Genomic DNA, 26,250 nt, shown 5'->3' with positions numbered 1-26,250 from the left:
GAAGGAAATGGTTACCCTGAGCGCGCAATTGAGAGAATATACCGAAGACACATGAACAGGCAGCTGAATAAGTCTCTCACAGATGGAATTCAACAGAAGACCTATAGAAGCTCGAGGTTTTTTGGACAGATATCAGTAAGCATCGCAAAACTGTTTAGTGCTCACACAGAAAATACTCTGATTACCTTCAAGACGGTTAATACCATGGCTAAACATCTAATCAACACTAAAGATAAAATACCCATCACACAAAGGTCTGGAGTTTACGAACTTTTTTGCTCCCAACCCCAATGCAATGTCACTTACGTAGGTCAAAGTGGGAGGAGAATAGAAACAAGGGTTGGTGAACATCTGAAACATATAGAGAAAAACAGAGATAAAGATATCGTCAACACCCCATCACAGTTCGCCAACCACATCTTAGAGTCAGGCCACACTTTCGATCCAAGAACTGGTGTCAAAGTTTTGCATGTTTGTGAGAAGAGTCTTCAATTGGATCTTCTGGAGATCTTGGAAATCAACAGAGCGTTGAGGTCTCAAGAATATAACTGCGTCAATGAGCAGATTAACTTTGACTGTTCAACTTTTTTCAATTCTATACGAGGTGCCTGATTTTTGCTGAGTTTTATTATTTTATTGTTTTTGTTTATTCGTGGACTGTTCATTTTTGTAATTTTAGACAATATCGAAGAACGGGACGACATCTAGGTTTTCTTTCTTTAATGCGTGTGTTTTCGCATGTTCCCCCCTTTTTGTTGAACATGTGATTGTGGATATGTTTAATTTGATTTTAATTGTTAAACAAAGATGTCGTTATTAGTGTGTTTTCTTGATGATTTTGTTTATTTTTGTTCCATTTTGCTCATATTACATCGTTGACGTCTTAACAACTGCATCGGTAGGTTATAATTTGTTCAATTTAAGATCTTTTCATTTGTTTGACAAATTGTTTGATTTTAGAGCACCTGATGATGGCAAGTTACCTTGCCGAAATGCATAGTGCATAATTTAAATATATAGTGGAGTAGACCATTTGTTTGTTTGTAACCATTATTAAAAACTCCACCGATGGACTATTACCAGATATCCTAAGTACTTTATAGAATTTCGAAAGAAATGACATTTATCCCTAGCACCCCACCACCCAATTGCCCGTTCCGTCGTCTGATTCGATATTAGATAGCTGTGACTTGATTCTATGGAATCAACGTATTACATTCGTTCAATTTAACTGTCACACGTCGGACTGTTTGTTGATTTATCCTTAACTTCCTATGACCAATTTTAAAGTGTTACTTTTATTAGTTGTATGATGAGCCTTGAGAAAGGAACAAAATAGTTCCGAAACGTTGGCGAATTCATAAGAGATTGTTTTTCAACCTGTCCAAATTCCTGCGATATTTTACTTATTGTGTTCAATCCATTATTTATGATACCTAAAAAGAACATATAAAATATTTTGTTATTTTGTGATACTTGAGCCTAACACTAAAAATACCTGAAATTATGGAGTGTTTTATATAATTATGAGATTATGAAACATATGCGAATTTAAATGATAATTGTCCAGAGTATTTTTCTTACAGAAAGAATATACTATATTACTGTTTATTTTTTCAAACGTTTCTGATATTATGAAATGATAAAATATTAACAATTGAAAAGTATAAGTTATCGATACAGATAATAACTGAAGAAAGATAGCAGGAATTTGGACACTTATTATTCAAAAATTTTATTCAAAATTTGCCGACGTTTCGGAGAAGCATTTCTCCTTTCTCAAGGCTGTGGGAAACAAGTAAACCTTAACGTTTAACATGGGAGACGAAAGCCATGACAAAGCACTCACCTTATTTTATTCAATTTAAAGAAGAAATTTTTGAATCGTCAAACATGAGAAAAATAAGTTGGACATTCGCCAGATATTGTCACAAAATTGTTGATCTAGAAAGATTTTTTGTTGAGTTCTGTTACATGGGTAAATTTGAAGACTATTATAAGAGTCGAGGTTAAAAAGGGGACTAACACAGAATACATTTTCTTTTTCTTTTTTTCTCTGGGTTAGTGGTATGTCACAGCTGTCAACGCCCTCTATGCTAAGATAAAACAAACAGAACATTGCACAAAGTTGTTAACAAACCGAGCAAAACTACATGTTAGCTATGAGGCTATGGTACACCGAGCTTAAGTCTTGCGTGTCCTCTCTAAAATTCACCGTGCACTGTCTTTGTATGTGTATCATTTCACTAATGAGTCCTCTATTATAGCCTGATTCTTTGTCCAATATGGAAACATTCGAGAAGTAAATACTATGTGAATTCACTATTGCATGTGTGGCTAGTGCTGTCCTCTGTGTACTTTTATCCCTCTTGTTTACGTCATTTTGGTGTTGTCTGATTCTGTCCTGGAGCAACTGCTTGGTTTGGCCCACATAACATCTCTCGCAGTCACCACACGGAATCTTGTATATCACCTCTGATTGTTTTAGGATGGGGGTGTCGTCTTTGAGCTTGGTGAAGAATCTCTTCTTTACATTGATCTTATTGTAAAAGGCAGCTGTCACATTGTGCTCCCGAAACACCCTGTTTATCTGGTATGACAGCCCAGGATACATAACTAGTCTTGTGAACCTCCTAACACTGTTATCTTTACTGGCTGAAGGCTCTTCCAATCCCGGTGTGACATACTCCCGTTGTTGTTTTCTTTTGTACTCGTTAATTATGGTCTTGATGTAGTGAAGTGGATAGTTGTTCCTTCGTAATATTTTCGTGACCTTATCTAAATTTTGTGGTATGAACCTCTCATTCCTGAGTGATACAGCTCTGTTGACCAGATTGAACGCCACATTTCTCTTTTGGCTATAACTGTGGTTAGACAAGTAGTTAATACATCTGCCCGAATGTGTAGGCTTGGTATACCAGTTGGTGATAAGTTTATTGTTTTCCCTTACAATAAGTAGGTCCAAAAATGGAATGCTGCAATCTTTTTCCATTTCAAGGGTGAATCTTATTTTCTGATGATAGGAATTGAACACACACTGTTGTTTCTATCTGTGATTTCGGTACAAGAAGAAGTGTATCGTCCACATACAACTTTATTAACGGAATTGCGAAATTCAACCGGAGAGCCCATCATTTGCTGTTATAGTCATGCACGCTCTATTCCGTTATGTAGTATCTAGGTTGAATTGCAAATTTTGAATAAAATTTTTGAATAATAAGTGTCCAAATTCCTGCTATCTTTCTTCAGTTATTATCTGTATCGATAACTTATACTTTTCAATTGTTAATATTTTATCATTTCATAATATCAGAAACGTTTGAAAAAATTAACAGTAATATAGTATATTCTTTCTGTAAGAAAAATACTCTGGACAATTATCATTTAAATTCGCATATGTTTCATAATCTCATAATTATATAAAACACTCCATAATTTCAGGTATTTTTAGTGTTAGGCTCAAGTATCACAAAATAACAAAATATTTTATATGTTCTTTTTAGGTATCATAAATAATGGATTGAACACAATAAGTAAAATATCGCAGGAATTTGGACAGGTTGAAAAACAATCTCTTATGAATTCGCCAACGTTTCGGAACTATTTTGTTCCTTTCTCAAGGCTCATCATACAACTAATAAAAGTAACACTTTAAAATTGGTCATAGAAAGTTAAGGATAAATCAACAAACAGTCCGACGTGTGACAGTTAAATTGAACGAATGTAATACGTTGATTCCATAGAATCAAGTCACAGCAATCTAATATCGAATCAGACGACGGAACGGGCAATTGGGTGGTGGGGTGCTAGGGATAAATGTCATTTCTTTCGAAATTCTATAAAGTACTTAGGATATGTTGTTGACGGTCATGGTCTGAAAACTGATCCTGATAAAATTTCGTGTATGGTAAATTTTCCTCGCCCGAATACCACTACGCAAATCAAAAGATTCATCGGAATGTGTTCTTGGTACCGAAGTTTCATTAGAGATTTTTCCACCTTAATATCTCCAATTAACGATTTGATAAAGGGTAAAAGAAAACGTCAAGCTATCGAATGGACCCCTCAAGCCGAGGAGGCATTTCTTAAGATAAAAGAAGCTTTGGTAGCTTCGCCCATTCTAACCTCCCCTGATTTCGATCGTCCTTTCACCATTAGTCGTATTCATGAGTCCAGTGAAGTATGTCTTATATCAATTAGTGAAGAAAACTTGGATAATTGGTATCGTAATATGCGTCTTAAAATCAAAAATGAACCTCAGAAATATCCACAGTGGAAGGTTGAAGATGACATTCTTTATAAACTTGTTCCATCTAATGTTCCGGTTCAGTCAAATATTTCCGAGTGGAAAACCGTCATACCAAATAACAAGCGCAGTGAAATAATAAGAACATTTCACGATCCTCCAACCTGCGGACACCTAGGTTTTTATAAAACGTTCGCCAGAATCAGTGAACTTTATTATTGGCCTAAAATGAGGTTCGATATCCTTAAGTTCATTCGTCAGTGTAAAATTTGTGGAGCTCAAAAAGTTTATAACAAACCCGGACTAGGATTGATGGGAAAGGAGAAAAATGTAAATTTTCCATGGCAAGTCATTGCTTTGGATTTAATGGGTCCATTTCCCAGATCTAAACGGGGCAATACATTCTTGCTGGTTATAGCGGATTGGTTCACTAAATATGTTGTACTGCATCCTATGCAAAAAGCGACAGCTGAGAATATAGTTAAATTTTTAGGATCCGACGGGTTTCTGAAGTTTGGAATTCCACAATTCATTATTTCGGATAACGGTGCTCAATTTGCCGGCCGCACTATGAAGAAATTGGCTGAATCTTATAAAGTCCAGAAGATTTGGTATACCGCCGTTTATTCACCTCAATGCGATTTCGTGGAAAGAACGAATCAAACAGTAGGGACAACGATTCGCTGTTACATCGAAGGCTTAAATCATTGCGACTGGGACAAAGATATTCAAAAAATTGCATTTGCTTTAAACACCGCCAAACATGAAGTGACAGGGTATACCCCGGCTTATTTGAATTTTGGCGAAACGTTCCTACCAGTGGCGATTATTATGGACAAATAAAGTCTACTGACGGTATTCAATTGCTACCTGAAAATAGGGATATTTATGCTGAAAATATTGAACCGTTAGCTAGCATTTTCCATGATATCAAAAAAAGACTCCATAAAGCTTATGATAGAAACGCCCAGACTTATAATTTGCGTCGAAAACTATATTCTTTCAATGTAGGAGAGAAGGTTTGGCGTCGAAACAAAGTTTTATCGGACGCTACAAAGAAATTTTCGTCGAAGTTAGCATCCAAATATGTGTTGCGTAGAGTACATAAGAAAGCTTCGAGTTTGTGTTATTATTTGGAAGATTTAAAAGGGTTGCATGATGGTAAATGGCATATTAAAGACGTGAAACCTTATTTCGGTTCTAATTCCGATGTTTCCGTTTCGTGATTTTTTTTGAATTTATTGAATTTGAACTATCGTTTGCATTTTGTTTTTCGTTTATTATGCAAAATACCCTCCCTCATCGTAAAAGGATGACAACTGATCGCGATCAGGATTTGTCTATTAACTCCCCCAACATCTTAGGTAGGTTTAGCTGTAGGTTAAGCGAATAGGTTATGATAGGATAAGATATAGGCTAGCTTGAATAGAAATAGGTTAGAATAGGACAAAAACAGGTTAGAATAGGACAGAAATAGGTTAGAATAGGACAAAAACAGGTTAGAATAGGGCAGAAATAGGTTAGAATAGGACAAAAATAGGTAAGAATAGGACAAAAATAGCTTAGAATAGGTTGAGTTAGGATAGTCAAAATAGATTTAGGTAGAATAGGTTACCGTAGGTTAGTTAGAGTAGGAATAGAGTCAAACAAACTAGTTAGACTGATAGTGATAATAAGGCGGTGTGACGAACCAGATTTTGCTCCGCCACAAAAATAAATTTTTCAACCGATACTTGCATAATAATGCCTGATAACCGAAATATTTTTGAAGAAAACCGTAATACTGTCATAGGGGTTGTACCGATAAAAATGGTTGTGTATTAGATTGAAAGGAGCCTTACCGATAATTGTTAGTTCATAGTTTTCCACCGGTCAGTCCATGTTAGTAGGAAAGACCGTATCTCTTATGTTTTCAGAATTCATTTATTTTAATAATTCTTTCCGTTCTACCATTTTTTGTTTGCTCTGAAAAAGTTCTCATAACTTTTTCTACTTTCCTTCTCATCCGTTGCCTCTGTCTTTTTCTGGGCCAATTGAATAACCGTATCATTTTTGCTTTATCCAATGGATTGGTGAGTTTCCCATAGGGGGGAGAGTTTTTCCGAGTAGAGAGGGGATATTTCTTCGCGGCCCTGGAAGGTGAAGAGAAAAAAAAGAGAGAATCGTTGTTGAGAGGTGAATGAGTGAAGTGTGTGAAAAGTTAGTAAAACCGTACTTACGAACCAAAGGAAAATCTAAGGCAAGTGATTGTTGAAATTATTACCGCTTCATTGCACCTTTATGGAATAATATTCTCTCTAGACTTTTGCTTGGCTGAAAATCCGAATTAACCGTAGATTGACCATTTCCTGCCGTATATAGCTTTCCGTTACCGTAGGGTGACATTTGGGTCCCAGGAGGACGTTGGGCCCCCCCTGATTTTTCCGATTCCTGAATATTTGACCGTTTCATCCCGATTTCCAACCGTTTGAATTATAGTTATAGGTTAGATTCGCCGAGCATAGAGTTGGGATTTCATAACCGTCAAATACCCTCACCGCCGGACTCTGTGGCCGCTGTTTGACAGCCAGCCAGCTTGAGGTCACCGAGAGAGAGAGAGAGAGACCGAAGGACACCGGATCATAGACAAACCACTGAGACAGAGATAGAGGGCGTACCCCGGTGAACTGGTGTTTTCAAATTTCGACCTGACTGAATTCCGTTGATTATTTTTAAAACCGTTCGTACTTTTCATTCAATTGTGTCTTGCCTTAGTTGAAATATTTTTCCGAAACCGTGCATGTTTCTTTGCACTCAGTTTAATTGAAACTTGACTTACTTCCGTATATTTTTCCGAAACCGTTCTTTGCACTTAGTTTAATTGAAACTTGACTTACTTCCGTATATTTTTCCGAAACTGTGCATGTTTCTTTGCACTCAGTTTAATTGAAACTTGACTTACTTCCGTATATTTTTCCGAAACCGTTCTTTGCACTTAGTTTAATTGAAACTTGACTTACTTCCGTATATTTTTCCGAAACCGTTCTCTGCACTTAGTTTAATTGAAACTTGACTTACTTCCGTATATTTTTCCGAAACCGTGCATGTTTCTTTGCACTCAGTTTAATTGAAACTTGACTTACTTCCGTATATTTTTCCGAAACCGTTCTTTGCACTTAGTTTAATTGAAACTTGACTTACTTCCGTATATTTTTCCGAAACCGTGCATGTTTCTTTGCACTTAGTTTAATTGAAACTTGACCTACTTCCGTATATTTTTTCCGAAACTGTGCATGTTTCTTTGCACTTAGTTTAGTTGAGACTTGACTTACTTCCGTATATTTCCGAAACCGTCCATTTTCCTGAAGTGAAATTTTGCCAGCCGTCCTGCGCCGACCAGACACAGCCGTTGACGTCCACGATTTAGTGTACCTGTCTATTTTCTTTTGTGTACAGTTTATTTTAATAGAAATAAATAGTTGAACATTTATTTTTGTTGCCAATTATTTTGCCAGTGAGAGTCTATTTATCAAATCAGTTTCATCTAAGAGTTTAGTTAGAAGAGGTAAGTACTCTTTCTGACGCCTAAAGACCGTTGAAAAGCAGACACTTAGAAGACGCTACCGCCCTAGTCTTCATCGATACCCTTCTCCACTGATACTCAAGTCTACCTGGGCTCTCCAACTCTTTGGGGATTCTGTGAGAGACGTGGGGTTTGACTGATTGCCCCACTGGCGCCCGAGCAACCGTAAGGAGCTGCCAGAGTACGAAAAGTCTATCACATCTGGCGCCCGAGCAGGGACTTCTGCTGTTCTGTGAGTAGTTCCTGTTACCGTAACCGTACCGTTTTCTATAAATACTCTTCACTGGCAAATTGGTAACCGTTCTTTGTTTCTGGCATATATCCGTATAGTACATATTGTAAATCTTTCTTCTGAGTTTCTGGTACCGTAAAAATGGATGTCAACCGATTGAAAAGTGACGAACTTACATGGGAGTTAGAGGCAAGAGGCTGCACCGTGGGACACACCGTTCAGGAGAAAAGAGCTCAACTGAGAAGGGCCATCCATTCCGACATACCGTTCATTCCAAGAGATGAAATTGACCAGGCACAGGAAATTGGGGTTTGTGGTGCCAAGTTGTTCGACTTGATGGGAGAAATATGTGAGTTCGATTTTAATAATAGAGACAATGAGTTGCAGCGCATTAGGAGCCGGCTACTGCACGTTCAAGGCCGACTGAGAAGTCTATCTCCGGAAGCTGTCAGTCTGCTTCACAAGAAAACCGAGCTGGAGCACTCTCTGAAGATGGCTATGAGATTGCTGGAGAATACTCACTGGTTAGGTGGTATTCCAGAGAACCTGTCAGCCGGCACACCGTCGCTGATTGACCAGGAATTACCGGACTGCGCATCTAGACTTGGTCCAGGTCTGATTCCGTGCTCAACCACCGTTGGAGAAGCAGACTTGTTGAAATTGGGAGAAGATTGTGATATATCCCGACCGACCACTCATGATGACCGGCTGCAGCAGAACCGACAAGAAGTTTGCAGATTATTAACCGAACCAATTGAACGTACTTTTTTGCAGAAACAACCTTCATACCACCGACCGCCCGCCGACATCCTCCCATTTACCGTTGAACAAGCACTGCCAACCGACCGAACCAGTGAGGAAAACAGACCGCTGATAACATCCCCTGAGTCAAGGCGATTAACGAGGGAGTTTGCCGAATCAACCAGGAGAGTTTCATTTGCCTCATCTCCTACCGATACCGCTGGGATGAGAGAAGTAAGAAGCGAAGGACCGACGACCAGAAAGCCGAACTGACGACCGAATACCCGCCGATGAAACCGCCGAAAACCACCGACCATTCCATCGTTCCTACCGTTCCTGTGTGGAAATGGAACCTGACGTTCGATGGGTCAACCAGTGTGACCTCATTCCTGGAGGAGGCTGAGTATCTTGCCGAGGCTAGAAAGGTGAGCCACGAACAGTTATTCGAGTCAATATACGAGCTGTGACGTAGGGATGCAAGAGACTGGTACATTCCCCGGAGAGGCACCTTCACCGACTGGACCGATTTCAAAGAACAACTCCGAGAGGCCTTTCTTCCTCCCGACTACGAGGACATCCTTTTGGAAGAAATCAAGAAACGCACTCAAGGAACCGATGAACGACTCTTGTTGTATGTAACTCGAATGCAAAACCTGTTTCAGAAGCTGACCGTAAAGCGACCGACCGAGGAAGAACAGGTGAATATCATCCGACGACGTTTACTGCCAGAACTGCAAACCGCCCTGGCCTTCCAACCGACTTCAACCATAGAAGAACTGCTCCGAAAAGGAAAAGTTTTTGAATTGGTCAAATGGCAAACCGCTAACTATGCTTCGCCACCGATCCAAAAGAGTCTCATCAACGAACCGCATCTTACCTTCCGAAATTTCCCACCGAACGTCAAACCGATCGGAATGCACCTGAACACTCCGAACCGCACCAAACCGTCTGAAAAACCGAAAGTAGCTCAGAGCTCTGCAATACCCCAGCGACAGGATGAACCGAAAAAGTCGAACCGACCGTCAACCGAACCCCAGTGCTGGAGATGTGGTGGCAAGGGTCATCTCCGAGCACAATGCACCTCGAAACCGCTGCTGTTCTGCTCTCGATGTGGTAAGAGGGGTGTCATGTCTAGGGATTGTAAGTGTCCGTTAAACTACTAAGGAACTGTCCGAAACCGGGGATACGTCAGTTCCAAGCAACCCCATCCTCGGTCCATGAGAGAGAAAAACCTACCGATTACCGTCCGATAATTAATGTTTTTGTAGGAGACAAGGAGTTCCCAGCACTGTTGGACACCGGAGCCACCAGGTCCTTTATCAGAAGTGAAGTGGCCGCCTACTGCAGGGTAGTGGATATACAACCGGATTATGTTAGGGACGTTACCACCACCGTCGCTAACGGAAGTTCAATACCGATTAAAGAAATATATACCGCACCGGTCCGAATTGGGTCTGAAATTATGGAAGCTAAATTGTTGTTAGTTTCAGATTTACCGATCAATGTTGTACTGGGAATGGATATACTGAGGACACACAACTTCTCAATCAATCTCCAAACCGCCGAATGTTTCCTGAATGGAAGGTCCATCCAAGCCCGGCTCAGCGAGCCAGAGAACCGAGGACAACTACATGCGATAGGACCGCTTTTGTCGAATCTGAGTGGAGAGGAGAATGTCAGGCTGGAGGAGTTTCTACAGACCGAATTGAAGGCGTTCGAAAATCTCCGAGGAACAACTCCACTGATAAAACACCGAATTAAACTCAAACCAGGCACCGAACCGATCAAGCAACGTTACCGTCCCCAAAATCCGAAGATGCAGGAGATAATAAACAATGAGGTCGACCGAATGCTGGCCGAAGGCATTATAGAACCGTCTTCATCCCCGTGGAGTTCACCGATAGTAATTGTCAAGAAAAAGGATGGTAAACCCCGATTTTGTATAGATTTCCGAATGGTCAACAATGTCTCCGTTAAAGATGCCTATCCGTTGCCTTATATTTCAGGAATTTTAGACAAGTTGAGAAAAGCCAAGTATATATCCACTATTGATTTGAAACAGGGTTATTGGCAGGTACCGTTAGCCCCCGAGAGTCGACCGATCACCGCATTTACCGTCCCTGGCCGTGGGCTGTTCCAGTTCAAAGTAATGGCTTTTGGTCTGCATTCCGCACCGGCATCCTTTCAACGTCTTTTAGACCGAGTTATTGGCCCTGAGATGGAACCGGATGCATTTGCGTACTTGGATGACATAGTAGTTCTTGGAGAGACATTGGACGAACATCTTTACAACCTAAGGAAAGTTTTCCACCGCCTCAGGGAGGCCAACCTGCAATTAAATCCGGAAAAATGTGAGTTTGTAAGAAAATCATTGAAATATCTGGGACATGTAGTAACCGAGGACGGCATTTGTACCGATCCTGATAAGATTTCAGCCATAAATGAGATGCCTGCACCGAAATCCGTACGAGAATTGAGAAGTTTCCTTGGTGTTGCTTCATGGTACCGAAGATTCATCGAAGACTTCTCCAAAGTTGTGACTCCGTTGACCGCATTACTCAAGAAGAAGCAAACCTGGAAATGGGAGACCGCCCAACAGACCGCTTTTGAGACCCTGAAACAGAAATTGACCCACTCACCGGTATTGGCCTGTCCGGACTTTTCAAAACCGTTCGTCCTTCAAACCGATGCATCCGATGCAGGACTGGGAGCTGCCTTGACACAGACCGTTGATGGACAGGAAAAAGTAATCGCTTATGCTAGCAGGACCTTGTCAGGTCCAGAGAAAAATTACTCTGTTACAGAAAAGGAATGTCTGGCAATAGTTTGGAGCATTGACAAGCTGCGTCCGTATCTAGAAGGCTACCGTTTTACCGTTATAACCGACCACATGAGCTTGCGATGGCTGCAATCTATCAAGTCTCCCACCGGAAGAATTGCGAGATGGAGCATATTTCTACAGCAATACGACTTCGAGATAAAGTACCGGAAAGGAGCCCTCAACCGTGTAGCAGACAGTCTATCCAGAAATCCGTTACCGACCACCGAGACTATATGTCTGACCGAGGAGACTGTAAGTTGTAAATGGTACCGAAAGAAATTGGCTGAGGTAAGAGCGAATCCCGCAGAGTTTCCCGATTACAGTATTGTGTCCGGAAAATTATACCGCCATTTTTGGGATGCTGATGATTTTACCGAGCCTGAATTCGGCAGTCCCTGGAAGCTATGCGTTCCAAAGGGCGACCGAATAGATATTTTACAGGAAAACCACGACCGACCGACCGCTGGACACCTGGGGATAGCGAAAACCATAACCCGTATAGCCCGAAATTACTATTGGCCAGGAATGTTCAAGGAAATAGCCCGATATGTCCGTAAATGTGGTACGTGTCAGAGGTACAAAGTTCCGCAACAGAAGCCCCCTGGAAAAATGCATCCGTATGTGGTAAGAGAACCTTGGGATACCGTTAGCACCGATATTGTGGGACCGCTTCCTCGTTCGAGGAAGGGAAATTGTTATTTAGTTGTGATGCAGGACCGATTTTCGAAATGGGTGGAGGCCAGGCCCCTTAGAAGAGCAACCGCAAAGGGTGTGTACCAGGCTTTATATGAGGATGTAATCCTGAAGTTTGGGTGCCCGAAAACCGTGATCAGTGATAATGGTTCACAATATGATAGTCGATTGTTCAAGGGAAGTCTGCGAGACCTTGGGATCCGACACCGTTTAGCACCAGTTTATTCTCCCCAATGTAACCCCGTAGAAAGAGTCAACCGTACCCTCAAAACAATGATAGCCCAGTTCTGTGAAAAGGATCAGCGTACCTGGGATGAGCATCTGAAGGAATTGACATTCGCAATAAATTCTGCAAGGCAGGAGTCGACCGGATACACCCCAGCATTCCTGAATTTTGGCAGGGAGATGCGTTCACCGAACGCCAAGTATCTAACCGAGATGGCCAACCGGGATGAAAAGGAATACACCGAACCAGACACCGAATCAGATACCGAACCGCAAGTTGCTTTGCATGCAAACAAATTAAACCGTTTCACCGAAACTTATGAGTTTGTCAGATCTAGATTGGCACGAGCTTTCTCCCAGCAGAGCCACTACTACAATCTACGTCGGAGGGACTGGCGATGTCGAGTAGGAGACCAAGTATACCGAAGGGAACATCCCTTGTCTTCCGCAGTGGAGGGAATTGCAGCCAAATTGGCTCCGAAATACTCCGGACCGTATACCGTTATGAAGGTAGTATCTCCTGTGGTATATGACATCAAGGATGGCAGTGGTAAGATTCTCCGACACATTCACATCAAGGATCTGAAGTCCTCCCTTGGAGAGGTACCGTCTGAAATGTAAAAAACCGTGTTCAAAAATCTGGGTGTTGAGATTTTTGGCAATTACTTAAAAGTGGACTGTTACCAAATGATTGAGTTGGAGATGTTAAAATAAAATCTTTATTGTATATCAAACACGTCACATAATAAATAGACACTCGCATGAAGTAAAATTATATACAACATCTAAACAGAGTGAACCTATTTACAATTATTGAGAAGTTGTCGAGAGAATTTGAGAGTAATGTTTTAATGAGAAAATCAACGTTGTATTTGCTTGAGTGAAAGAGCAGGTTGAGTGAATTTCATGTATCGAGTAACAAGATCAATTATTATGTGTTTGATAAGAATTGAGAGAATTGAGATAGATCGACTTAAAAACATGTCTATGTATTTTGAGTTGCATAATAATTGAGCTTGATAGTTATGAATTGATGTGAGTGTTATCATGCAAGCACAACGTTTACAGTGATAGAGTTTACGATTTCATAAACTGTCTCGCTATCAGAAAAACAGAAGGTTGCAGTGACAACTTGAGAAGTTAGAGATATGTAATGTAGTGAGACAGGTATAATGAGACAGAATGAGAGAGAGATGATTACCAACGCTTACAGGAATAGCAAGTCTATTAGAAAAGCAGAAGGTGTTTTATGAGAGTACATAAATTGAGGTGAGTTGTGTTACAAATGTAATGTAGAGAGATGATTACCAACGCTTACAGGAATAGCAAATCTATTAGAAAAGCAGAAGGTGTTGTATGAGAGTACATAAATTGAGGTGAGTTGTGTTACAAATGCAATGTAGAGAAATGAAATATTGTAAACGTAGAAAGAATTAATGAATAGTATTCATAATTGAGATGAAACAAGAAGAGCAGTTCACAACGTTAGAGAAAATAAATAAGGTATCATAAGTTTCAGGTAATAGAGACATGCAAAAGTGTATAATAAATTATACTTATTGAGTTGAAATCAGATTGGACCTCCTCGAGCATTATCACAAACCAGTCTGTCCAAGAGAGTTAATTGAGTGTATTCCTCTGTTCGGAGTGCTGAGTGTAGTGAGATGAATTTCGATCTGGTCTATGAGAAGCCTTCGAAGTGTCCAACTTGAGCGTAGAGGTACCTGAAACTTAAGAGGCCTGAGAAGTCTGATCGTAAGAGGTGTAAAGTTAATCTGAGGTGACATGTATACAAAATGAGAGTGAATACAAGTATATAAGCTTTTAATAGAGTGGTGTGAAATGTGAACTTGGTGCTAAAACTAGAGAAATTAAAATGTGAGTGGTTTTCGAGATGATGTGATTTTAAGCGAGTGGAATATCGATGCATTTTGAGAAGGTTGAAGCAGTTAGGTACATTGAGCACGTGGTTGATTGAGAGATTTGGAGAAAATTGAGAAAATATGCATGCAAATATGAGATAGAGATGTAGAGCAGAATATTGCAAATGTAATTGTGAGAAAATGCATAGCGATGGAGTGAATGTTGAGAGGAAAATTATGTAGAATGATATTCTAACGTGACACATGCAAAAAATGATTACATTTTTTGTTGAGTGAAAAAATACTGTACCTTTTTGAGATGTTGATCGATTGATTAGTATAATATAAAATAATATTATTAGATTTGAGCTGATTGAAAAAAGTTGAGAGTGCACTAAAAATCACGTTAAGAATTTAGACCAAGTTCCAATTCACTTGAGCGAACGAAGAATCTAAAGAGAATGAATTAAATTGAGCAGATTCAACAGGTTCCACCGGTTTTTTTGAACAGCTGATTGACAGCGATTTTAAGGTTACGTTCACAGAAGCATGTAACGATAAACGTAGTCACTGAGTTGCTAAAGATGTGCATTGAGTGGTAGAGTTGGGTTAAAAATTCCTCCAATTTTTAACATTCCGGCCGCCATAATTAACGTAGTTGATTATAATCGAGTGGATCTTCTTGAATTATCCGTTGTGAGGAAGTTGAGGCAATCCATCACTCCAGTGTCTGAGCTACTCAATCCACCCATAACTGGAGCGAAAAGACTGCTTTCAATCCTCAGAGTCCACCAGGATTGGTAATATGCATAACTTTGCAACGGGTCGACGTAGAGTTGTAGTGGGAGTCTTTAAGGTGACTACTCTTGTCAGTCCGTCATGCCCAGGGTGCATATCGAGAACTCTTGCCAAAGGCCACTTGCAGGGAGGTGTACGTTCATCTGTAATTAGAACTAAAGAACCAACCTTTACGTCATTGCGAGGATGGTGCCATTTTGAGATGGAAAGCTGGCGTTGCAAATATTGTGATGACCATTGTGTCCAAAACTGTTGAGTTCGTTGTTGAACAAATTGCCATCTTGAGAGTCGAGAGGTGGAGAGATGTTCAAGAGATGGTTCTGGAACAGCTGTTAATGGAGCGCCTATGAGGAGATGTCCAGGTGTGAGAGCTATGCAATCGTCAGGGTCGTCACTGAGCGGTTCGAGCGGTCTTGAGTTGAGAATAGCTTCGATTTGAGAAGTTAGAGTCATTATTTCTTCTAATGTGAAGGATACATCCTTGACAGTTCGAATGAAGTGGTGCTTGAATGACTTGACGACAGCCTCCCATTTTCCACCCATATGAGGAGCTGCTGGGGGGTTGAAACACCATGTAGTGCCTTCATTGAGGAGTAGATTGGAGAGGGTCTGATTTTGACTGGAAGCCTTGGTGAAAAGTTCCTTGAGAGCGGTGTCTGCGCCGATGAAGGTGGTTCCACAGTCCGAGTATAGAGTGTGACATATTCCTCGTCTTGCTGTGAACCTGCGAAAGGCAGCGAGAAAGGAATCAGTTGAATAATCGCTTACAACTTCGAGATGAACTGCTGAGGAGGCAAAGCAGACGAAGACACAAACCCAGCCTTTGTGTGTTTTGGAACCCCTTCCTTTCCATGTCTTGAGAGTGAGTGGACCAGCATAATCTACACCGGTGTGGAGGAATGGACGAGATGGCTGCACTCGAGATGCTGGTAGCTGTCCCATGAGTTGTTGAGCGCGAATACCACGGTGCCTTGCACACAGAACACATTTCAGTATATGGGATTTAACTGGGGCTCTTCCTCCAATAATCCAATACCTTTGACGTATCGTGGCTAGAGTGAGTTGAGTGCCTCCATGTAGAGTTTTTCGGTGAGTTTCATCTATAACCAAAGAAGTAAATTGAGAGTGTCGAGGAAGAATAATTGGATGCTTGCTATCTGGGTCGAGTTGAGAATGGGAAATTCGTCCGCCTACACGAATTACACCATTGTTGTCGAGGAATGCAGTAAGTCTACTGAATACATGAGAAGAGTGAAGTGAAGTCTGTGATTGAAGAGCCTTGAGTTCATATGGAAAGTAGACTTTTTGAGTTGCCTTTATCCAAAAAATTCGAGATGCTTCCAAGTCAGTTGAAGTCAGGTGTGTGAGGTGTGCTGGATCCAGCTTGCGTTGGAGTCGTGCGAGAACCTTTGAACAAATAGAGGTGATTCTTAACAATTTATTCAAACTGGAATACCTGTAGATGAGATCCCATGAGTAGTCTGACGTAGTGGAGGTGAGTATGGAGATGGCTGGTCTTGCTTCTGATTCATGGTCGGTTGTCGGTGCCGGCTGACGATTTGGCCATGAATCTTCTGACTTGGAAAGCCATGGTGGTCCCGTCCACCATAGCGAGTGGTTGCGAAGTTGAGATGAAGTTAACCCTCGTGATGCACAGTCAGCAGGATTGTCTTTGCCGGAAATATACCTCCAATGGGCCCTTGGAGTTAGATCTTGGATTGTTGCAACTCTGTTCCGTACAAAGTCCTTCCAACGTGAAGGGTGAGTGTTGATCCAAGCTAGAGTGATTGAGGAGTCCGTCCATAGAGTGGTAGAGTGAATGTTGAGAGCTAAAACATTATGCGCATAATTAACGAGTCGAGAGAGAAGAAGAGCAGCTGATAATTCGAGTCTCGGGATTGTGAGTGGTTTTAAAGGCGATACTTTGGTTTTGGAGCAAAGCATTGTAACTTTGCATTCCTTGGACGGAGTTCCAACGAGAAGGTAGAGAACGGCTGAAATGGCGAGTTGAGATGCATCAGAGAAGCCGTGGAGTTGAATGAAAGAACCCTCTTGAGTGTTAATCCATCTTGGAATTGTGATGCTGGCCAGCCTGGAGAGATCTTCACTGATGTCGTACCATTTCTGTTGGAGTAGTTGAGGTAGAGGTTCGTCCCATGATAACTTTTGGAGCCATAATTCCTGCAACAATATTTTAGCCCTAATCGTAACAGGGGAGACTAAACCGAGTGGATCAAATATTTTAGCAATATGAGATAGAACTGACCGCTTGGTCTTCTTGAGGGTACCAGATTAGACCTAACACTTTAGTTGAGTGAGAACCTTCATCGAATGAGATTGGAGTGGGTGTTGATTCTTCCTCTTGAGTGACGTGAGAGAGACTTGAGATGTTTGACTGCCATTTTGCTAGCGGAAGGCCGGCCGCCATGCAAAGGTTCTGGAGTTGTTTGGCAATTTCGAGAAGTTGATGTTCAGTATCTGCTCCACCACAAATATCATCAACATAACGACCTTTTGTTAATGGAGGAATGGCTAGTGGAAAGTTGTGACCCTCATCTTTGAGAAGTTGGAGAAGAACTCTGATTGCCAAAAATGGAGCTGATCTAGTTCCGTATGTGACCGTTGTGAGATGGTATGTCTTCACGTTGTTGTTTGAGTCGAGCCAAAGGATGCTTTGAAGATCCCAATCATCAGGATGAACCAGAATCTGTCTGTACATCTTTGTGATATCTGTAGAGAAGACAAATTTAAATTTACGCACCCACATAAGAACATCTATCACGTCGAGTTGCAGTTTCGCTCCGGTGTGCATAATATCGTTGAGAGAAATGCCAGTCGAGGTGGGGCTGGAGCCGTTGAAGACTACTCGCAGTTTCGTTGTAGAGCTGTCTGTTTTGAGAACACCGTGATGAGGAAGAAAATATCTTGAGTTGACCTTTTCTGACGAGACTGGTTGCATGTGCTGGAGGAGTTCATATTCATCGAGAAATTGGTGGTAGAGCAGAGAGTAGTCAGGATCCTTGTCGAATTTCCGAATCAAGGCTTGCAGACATCGGAAGGCTCGTTGTCTGGAAGAACCTAAGACGTCAATAGATGATTTCAATGGTAATCTTACCATGTATTTCCCTGAGGAGAGCCTAGAGTGAGTGGAGACAAAGTGGTTTTCACATTCTTGCTCGTCAGAGGTGAGATGTGACGTAGACGTTGGTTGAATTTCTTCCTGTTCCCAAAACTTAGTGAGGAGATGATGTAGGTCTTCATCTTGAACAGTATGAAACATTGGAGATTGGATTGGAAGGCGTTCCTGTTCTTGACACACAGGTCCTAGGATTAGCCAGCCGAAGATTGAGAGTTGCGCGATTGGAGATGATGGAGGGCCTTTTTTCATCTGAGGAAGAACAACTGAGCCATATACATCAGCACCCAAAATGATGTCGATGGCTCTTGAGATGTGGTATTCTGGATCAGCTAACTTGAGATGCTGGAGATGTAGAGATTGCTGAAAACATGTAAAGAAGGAAGGCAAATTAGAGAAAGATGATGAGAGAATGTGAGCATCAATATTTATGGTTTGATGGTCATACGTCGACTTGAGAGTGAGGGCGAGAGATCCTTGTGTCTTAGAAGTCTTTCCATGAATTCCCACAATTACAACATGCGACTTCCTTCTAGAGATGTTGAGTTTTCTGGCTAGATCTTGAGAGATGAAGGTCAGCTCGGATCCACTGTCGATGAGTAGTCGAACCGTGTGTGATCCTGTTGAGGTGATGAGATGGGCGATGGCAGTGGCGAGAAGAGTGTTGAGTCGTGGTTGAGGTAGCTGAAGAAAAATAATTCAACGCTTCTTCGAACTATTTTGAAGGCTTTAGAGCTGAGTTGCTAGAACTCACCTCCCTTTGAGCAGATTTTTGAGATGTGAGAGCGTATTGTGGAAGCACTCGAGGGGGTACCGGTGGAACTTTGCAGTGTGGTTTACTGCTGAGAGGAGCATCATGTAGAAGAGTGTGATGACGACTTCCACAGATTTTGCAGATCTTTGTCGTTCTGCAAGAGTGGCGATGATGTCTACCGAGGCAGTTAGAGCAGAGGATGCGGAGTAACACCACATCAGCTTTTTCCTGAGGTGAGCGCTTGGAGAAGCGAGGGCAATCTGCAACGAAGTGGTCGCGTCCACAATCATCACAGGTGTAGCCCGGCATAGAAGAGACTTTCGAGATTGGAGTGTTCGAGGAGGCCGATTTGCTTGAGATGAGTGGAGGAGAAGGTTTAATTGGAGCAGTAACCTTTTGAGAGATGGTGTGCACTGTTGTGCGAGAGCGAGAGGATTCTTGAGGTGACTGTCTCTGATTGGACTCAGTCCATTCTAGAGCTCTGGAGCGAGATTGGAGGAACTCCATCAACTGAGCGAAGGAGGGAAATTCGTTATTAGAGGAGATGAGAGTTTCCCAATGAGTGCGAGAGGCGTGATCCATACGATTGATGATATGGAACACCAAGAGATTGTTATTCTGCTCTAGATCTTCACCTAGAGCTTTCAAACTTTGGAGAGGATTGACGATGCTGTCAATAAATTGACGAAGAGATGAGGCGGTAGAATTTTTCTGATTCGCCAATGAGAAGGAGAGAAGTTTTGAGTATTGAGAAGAGAGGAGCAGCCTTTTATTTTCATATTTATCCATAAGCTTCTTCCAAGCTATGGGAAAAGAGACTTCCGTTAAGGGAAGACTAGAGATGGCGTCGAGAGGTTCGTGAGAGAGACATGTGCGAAGGTAATGTAACCTTTCAATGTCAGAAATTGAGGTGCTATTGATCACGAGTGATTGAAAAAGGTCTCGGAATGCAGGCCATTTTGAGAAGTCGCCTGAGAAGGTGGGAATTGAGATGTCAGGCAATCGAGGACGAGTTTGAGAAGGCTGAGGGGCTTGAGCAGAAGTGGATGGCTGTGAATCCACAGGATTGAGTGACATATTGAGTTGTATTAATTTCGAGATGGCTGATTGGTATAGAGAGTATTCCTCGAAGAAGACTGAGGATGCGAAGTATTCGTGGTCGAGACAAGACTCAGGCCACGCTGACTCAAAATACGAGTGAGTCTTTGAGAAGTTCTTATGAAGGTCTTGCAGCTGTTCTTGAGTGTGTGACAGGTCTTGCACAGTCCATGTTGAGATGTTGGACAGCTTGGAGAAGATGTCCTTCATGAGTTGTAGTCTACTCAGTTGAGTAGCGACTTTCAATTTGAGGTTGGTGGGAAGACCAGCCGAGCGAGTTTGAGGTCCCACATCAGGCTGCGAAGATGTGGAAGATCTGGATGATCGAGTAGGAGGGACCTGGAGTTGAGCGTCATCCTCTTTTGGAGATGGAGAAGATCTTCCCGACTTTTGAGACATGACCTTTTGAGAAGAATGTGATATGAATGAATGATTATTCCAACTCAACCATCCGGCCCGAAGGACCAAATGTTCAAAAATCTGGGTGTTGAGATTTTTGGCAATTACTTAAAAGTGGACTGTTACCAAATGATTGAGTTGGAGATGGTAAAATAAAATCTTTATTGTATATCAAACACGTCACATAATAAATAGACACTCGCATGAAGTAAAATTATATACAACATCTAAACAGAGTGAACCTATTTACAATTATTGAGAAGTTGTCGAGAGAATTTGAGAGTAATGTTTTAATGAGAAAATCAACGTTGTATTTGCTTGAGTGAAAGAGCAGGTTGAGTGAATTTCATGTATCGAGTAACAAGATCAATTATTATGTGTTTGATAAGAATTGAGAGAATTGAGATAGATCGACTTAAAAACATGTCTATGTATTTTGAGTTGCATAATAATTGAGCTTGATAGTTATGAATTGATGTGAGTGTTATCATGCAAGCACAACGTTTACAGTGATAGAGTTTACGATTTCATAAACTGTCTCGCTATCAGAAAAACAGAAGGTTGCAGTGACAACTTGAGAAGTTAGAGATATGTAATGTAGTGAGACAGGTATAATGAGACAGAATGAGAGAGAGATGATTACCAACGCTTACAGGAATAGCAAGTCTATTAGAAAAGCAGAAGGTGTTTTATGAGAGTACATAAATTGAGGTGAGTTGTGTTACAAATGTAATGTAGAGAGATGATTACCAACGCTTACAGGAATAGCAAATCTATTAGAAAAGCAGAAGGTGTTGTATGAGAGTACATAAATTGAGGTGAGTTGTGTTACAAATGCAATGTAGAGAAATGAAATATTGTAAACGTAGAAAGAATTAATGAATAGTATTCATAATTGAGATGAAACAAGAAGAGCAGTTCACAACGTTAGAGAAAATAAATAAGGTATCATAAGTTTCAGGTAATAGAGACATGCAAAAGTGTATAATAAATTATACTTATTGAGTTGAAATCAGATTGGACCTCCTCGAGCATTATCACAAACCAGTCTGTCCAAGAGAGTTAATTGAGTGTATTCCTTTGTTCGGAGTGCTAAGTGTAGTGAGATGGATTTCGATCTGGTCTATGAGAAGCCTTCGAAGTGTCCAACTTGAGCGTAGAGGTACCTGAAACTTAAGAGGCCTGAGAAGTCTGATCGTAAGAGGTGTAAAGTTAATCTGAGGTGACATGTATACAAAATGAGAGTGAATACAAGTATATAAGCTTTTAATAGAGTGGTGTGAAATGTGAACTTGGTGCTAAAACTAGAGAAATTAAAATGTGAGTGGTACCGATGGATATCACGTCTACCTGGGGTTGGGCCCCCGAAGCTGTTGGCGGTGTGGCAACGAAGGCCACCGACGAGAACACTGCAGAGGGGAGCGGGTGAAATTTTGTTCTAGGTGTGGCTGCGTGGGTGTCCTATCACGGGATTGCTGTGCCCGAACCACCGACCGTGACCGCAGACCTCCCTTAACCACCGTCAGCCAGCGAGGAACCCCAAGCCGGAGCGGATCCTCAGGAAGCAGGGCAGAGGCCGTACTCCCGGATCTCCGGTTGAGGCCCGCCACACCGACGCCTGCACCGACGCCGGCACCGACGCCGGCACCGACGCCTGTACCGACGCCTGTACCGACGCCTGAACCGACGCCTGCACCGACGCACATACCGGTACCGTCCAAACCGTCGCCGCCCACACCGTTGCCGACCCCACCGAAAAAGAAGGTGAAAGGTGAAAGTGAAAGATTAATACCGTTAAATTATTACCGAAAAAAAAAAAAAACAAAAAGCACCGTTGCAACCGTTAATACCGTTGAATTGAATATTTCCGTTGAATAAATACCGTTCCGAAAAATATCTTTTATTTCACCAACCGAAATGGTGGATGCGCTAACCGTTTCCACCATCAAAGTACCGCGAACTAGGTCACAATACCAGAAAATAGTTCCGAGTTCAATAACCCCGAAACTTTGGTTTGTTCACAGGCTACTACAGCAAATTACACCGAAAACCCAGGAGGGTTGGAAGAAAATAAAACTCCGTTTTATTTTTCTTGCACACGGCAGAGGGGGGTGTGACGAACCAGATTTTGCTCCGCCACAAAAATAAATTTTTCAACCGATACTTGCATAATAATGCCTGATAACCGAAATATTTTTGAAGAAAACCGTAATACTGTCATAGGGGTTGTACCGATAACAATAGTTGTGTGTTAGATTGAAAGGAGCCTTACCGATAATTGTTTGTTCATAGTTTTCCACCGGTCAGTCCATGTTAGTAGGAAAGACCGTATCTCTTATGTTTTCAGAATTCATTTATTTTAATAATTCTTTCCGTTCTACCATTTTTTGTTTGCTCTGAAAAAGTTCTCATAACTTTTTCTGCTTTCCTTCTCATCCGTTGCCTCTGTCTTTTTCTGGGCCAATTGAATAACCGTATCATTTTTGCTTTATCCAATGGATTGGTGAGTTTCCCATAGGGGGGAGAGTTTTTCCGAGTAGAGAGGGGATATTTCTTCGCGGCCCTGGAAGGTGAAGAGAAAAAAAGAGAGAATCGTTGTTGAGAGGTGAACGAGTGGAGTGTGTGAAAAGTTAGTAAAACCGTACTTACGAACCAAAGGAAAATCTGAGGCAAGTGATTGTTGAAATTATTACCGCTTCATTGCACCTTCATGGAATAATATTCTCTCTAGACTTTTGCTTGGCTGAAAATCCGAATTAACCGTAGATTGACCATTTCCTGCCGTATATAGCTTTCCGTTACCGTAGGGTGACATTTGGGTCCCAGGAGGACGTTGGGCCCCCCCTGATTTTTCCGATTCCTGAATATTTGACCGTTTCATCCCGATTTCCAACCGTTTGAATTATAGTTATAGGTTAGATTCGCCGAGCATAGAGTTGGGATTTCATAACCGTCAAATACCCTCACCGCCGGACTCTGTGGCCGCTGTTTGACAGCCAGCCAGCTTGAGGTCACCGAGAGAGAGAGAGAGACCGAAGGACACCGGATCATAGACAAACCACCGAGACAGAGATAGAGGGCGTACCCCGGTGAACTGGTGTTTTCAAATTTCGACCTGACTGAATTCCGTTGATTATTTTTAAAACCGTTCGTACTTGAAACTTGACTTACTTCCGTATATTTTTCCGAAACCGTTCTTTGCACTTAGTTTAATTGAAACTTGACTTACTTCCGTATATTTTTCCGAAACTGTGCATGTTTCTTTGCACTCAGTTTAATTGAAACTTGACTTACTTCCGTATATTTTTCCGAAACCGTTCTTTGCACTTAGTTTAATTGAAACTTGACTTACTTCCGTATATTTTTCCGAAACCGTTCTCTGCACTTAGTTTAATTGAAACTTGACTTACTTCCGTATATTTTTCCGAAACCGTGCATGTTTCTTTGCACTCACTTTAATTGAAACTTGACTTACTTCCGTATATTTTTCCGAAACCGTTCTTTGCATTTAGTTTAATTGAAACTTGACTTACTTCCGTATATTTTTCCGAAACCGTGCATGTTTCTTTGCACTTAGTTTAATTGAAACTTGACTTACTTCCGTATATTTTTTCCGAAACTGTGCATGTTTCTTTGCACTTAGTTTAGTTGAGACTTGCTTCCGTATATTTCCGAAACCGTCCATTTTCCTGAAGTGAAATTTTGCCAGCCGTCCTGCGCCGACCAGACACAGCCGTTGACGTCCACGATTTAGTGTACCTGTCTATTTTCTTTTGTGTACAGCTAATTTAATAGAAATAAATAGTTGAACATTTATTTTTGATGCCAATTATTTTGCCAGTGAGAGTCTATTTATCAAATCAGTTTCATCTAAGAGTTTAGTTAGAAGAGGTAAGTACTCTTTCTGACGCCTAAAGACCGTTGAAAAGCAGACACTTAGAAGACGCTACCGCCCTAGTCTTCATCGATACCCTTCTCCACTGATACTCAAGTCTACCTGGGCTCTCCAACTCTTTGGGGATTCTGTGAGAGACGTGGGGTTTGACTGATTGCCCCACTGGCGCCCGAGCAACCGTAAGGAGCTGCCAGAGTACGAAAAGTCTATCACAGCGTTAGGATTATTTAGGTTAGTTGTCAATATTATCGTTTAGATTATAAGTAGTCTAGTTGGTTGAGTACATATTTTAAAGTACGTTTTTCTAAAATATTCATCATAGACGAATCATTCTTGTCGATAATTAGTCAAAAAAAAAAAAAATTGCATTTCAAAGACAATTTTTTTTTTTGGTTCGGAGAGGGGTGGTGTAGCATTACAAAATTATAATCAGGTATTGAAAGAATGAATTTGATGAATTAATTCCTCCAGCATTGTGTTTAGTATATTCTACCATCTGTACAAGGAAACGCAAATCATTTGTAATCCATAAACTGGTATTATAGTTTCCTATGTGTGATTTAATATTGGGGAGATGTTTGTTTGGAGATGGCATGTGTATTCGAGATTGCATAAAAAACTTATCGCGAAGCGTACGGATTTCTTGAAGAATTTAGTCAGATGCTATATGAAGACTAACGTCCACGATCATAATCTCGAAAGGGGATTTGTTTCCGAATAAAAACTAGTGATCTTACTGATTAGTCACATATCACAACAATTAAAAATTAGATTTCGTGCTTTGAGAACCCTTTTTAAAAGGTGAGTTTAACGATCATTTGTTGTATTTTTACTGAATTCTTTTGAATCGTTCATCAGGGTTCTTTCACTGGGTGTAATTTTGTTCATCCAAGAAAAAATTCTCGATTTCGCTGCCGTACTGCCGTCTCGCCAAATATTGGAATCAACAATTGCTGTGAAAACCGAAGCCATCACCATCCCCAAGTTGACATCTCCACCAACCCTTAAGTAAGAACTCAGTGAGTGCCGATACTGTTCTGAACATCAGGAAAATAAATAAGTACCTGGATTTTAATTATGAATATTTTCTTCATCATTCACCTTTAACATCTTCTTATTTGTGATTTGTGGTTTTATTAGTTTGCCATGAATTCAATGTTTTAAACGGAACTAAAACTAATTGGCGCCCTCCCAAAATTTGTTGAAGAAAAGAACCTCACACCCATCAATGTTCTCCGGCGAACAGCTGCCGTTTGCAGTGTAACTATTATAATTTTCATTTATTCTTTAAAAAAAAATTCGTCAAAGTGAAAAGTACGTTACAAAATCTTGGAAAATTCAATGTCATGTCACCAGAGTCACATGTTACTCGATGGGGAATCCATGCCGTTTTTTGAGGAATCAAGTTTTTAGCTCTTATAATATGAGAATATCTCATTTTAATTATTTATTTATTTATTTATTTATTTATTTATTTATTTATTCATTTCTTTATTTATTTATTTATTCATTATTATATACTCAAAATTTTTTGGTTTCCCGGTTAAGACATTGAAAATGAAATTCATGAAGTAGATAGTAGTGCTCCGTATAATTAGGGTGAAAATAAAAAATAACGATTCTGTACTTATATATAGGAACCTACATGGATTTCTGCATATACTTCAGAGTCGTTAAATCTATTCAGGGACATTCTTTCTATAGTTTTCATTTCCTCAGGAAAAACGTGTATACCATTTACAACGTGAATGTAAATGATGAAAAAGAATTCTCTAGAAGTTATTAATT

General features: G+C 40.9%; 3 protein-coding genes across 3 annotated transcripts; 2 read left to right on the top strand and 1 right to left on the bottom strand.

Moving 5' to 3' along the window:
- The first annotated feature begins 204 nt into the window (after positions 1 to 204).
- LOC123320964 lies at positions 205 to 1,077 on the top strand. Its single transcript, XM_044908463.1, has 2 exons — positions 205 to 604; positions 961 to 1,077. The coding sequence occupies exons 1-2, from the start codon at positions 205 to 207 to the stop codon at positions 1,005 to 1,007; spliced, it is 447 nt and encodes a 148-aa protein (XP_044764398.1). The 3' UTR covers positions 1,008 to 1,077.
- A 14,079-nt stretch (positions 1,078 to 15,156) lies between these two features.
- On the bottom strand, positions 15,157 to 20,714 carry LOC123320963. Its single transcript, XM_044908461.1, has 4 exons — positions 19,071 to 20,714; positions 17,447 to 19,000; positions 17,229 to 17,361; positions 15,157 to 16,280 (listed from the first exon to the last, which is right to left on the bottom strand). Exons 1-4 carry the CDS (start codon positions 20,565 to 20,567, stop codon positions 15,157 to 15,159), a joined length of 4,308 nt encoding a protein of 1,435 aa, XP_044764396.1. The 5' UTR covers positions 20,568 to 20,714.
- A 1,186-nt stretch (positions 20,715 to 21,900) lies between these two features.
- On the top strand, positions 21,901 to 25,495 carry LOC123320962 (anti-sigma-I factor RsgI2-like). Its single transcript, XM_044908460.1, has 4 exons — positions 21,901 to 21,992; positions 22,073 to 22,360; positions 25,234 to 25,263; positions 25,321 to 25,495. Exons 1-4 carry the CDS (start codon positions 21,901 to 21,903, stop codon positions 25,472 to 25,474), a joined length of 564 nt encoding a protein of 187 aa, XP_044764395.1. The 3' UTR covers positions 25,475 to 25,495.
- The last annotated feature ends 755 nt before the right edge of the window (positions 25,496 to 26,250 follow it).

The sequence above is a fragment of the Coccinella septempunctata genome, chromosome 9 (genome assembly GCF_907165205.1).
Source record: "Coccinella septempunctata chromosome 9, icCocSept1.1, whole genome shotgun sequence".
Lineage (NCBI taxonomy): Eukaryota > Metazoa > Arthropoda > Insecta > Coleoptera > Coccinellidae > Coccinella > Coccinella septempunctata.
This window is presented reverse-complemented; position numbering and strand designations above follow the sequence as displayed.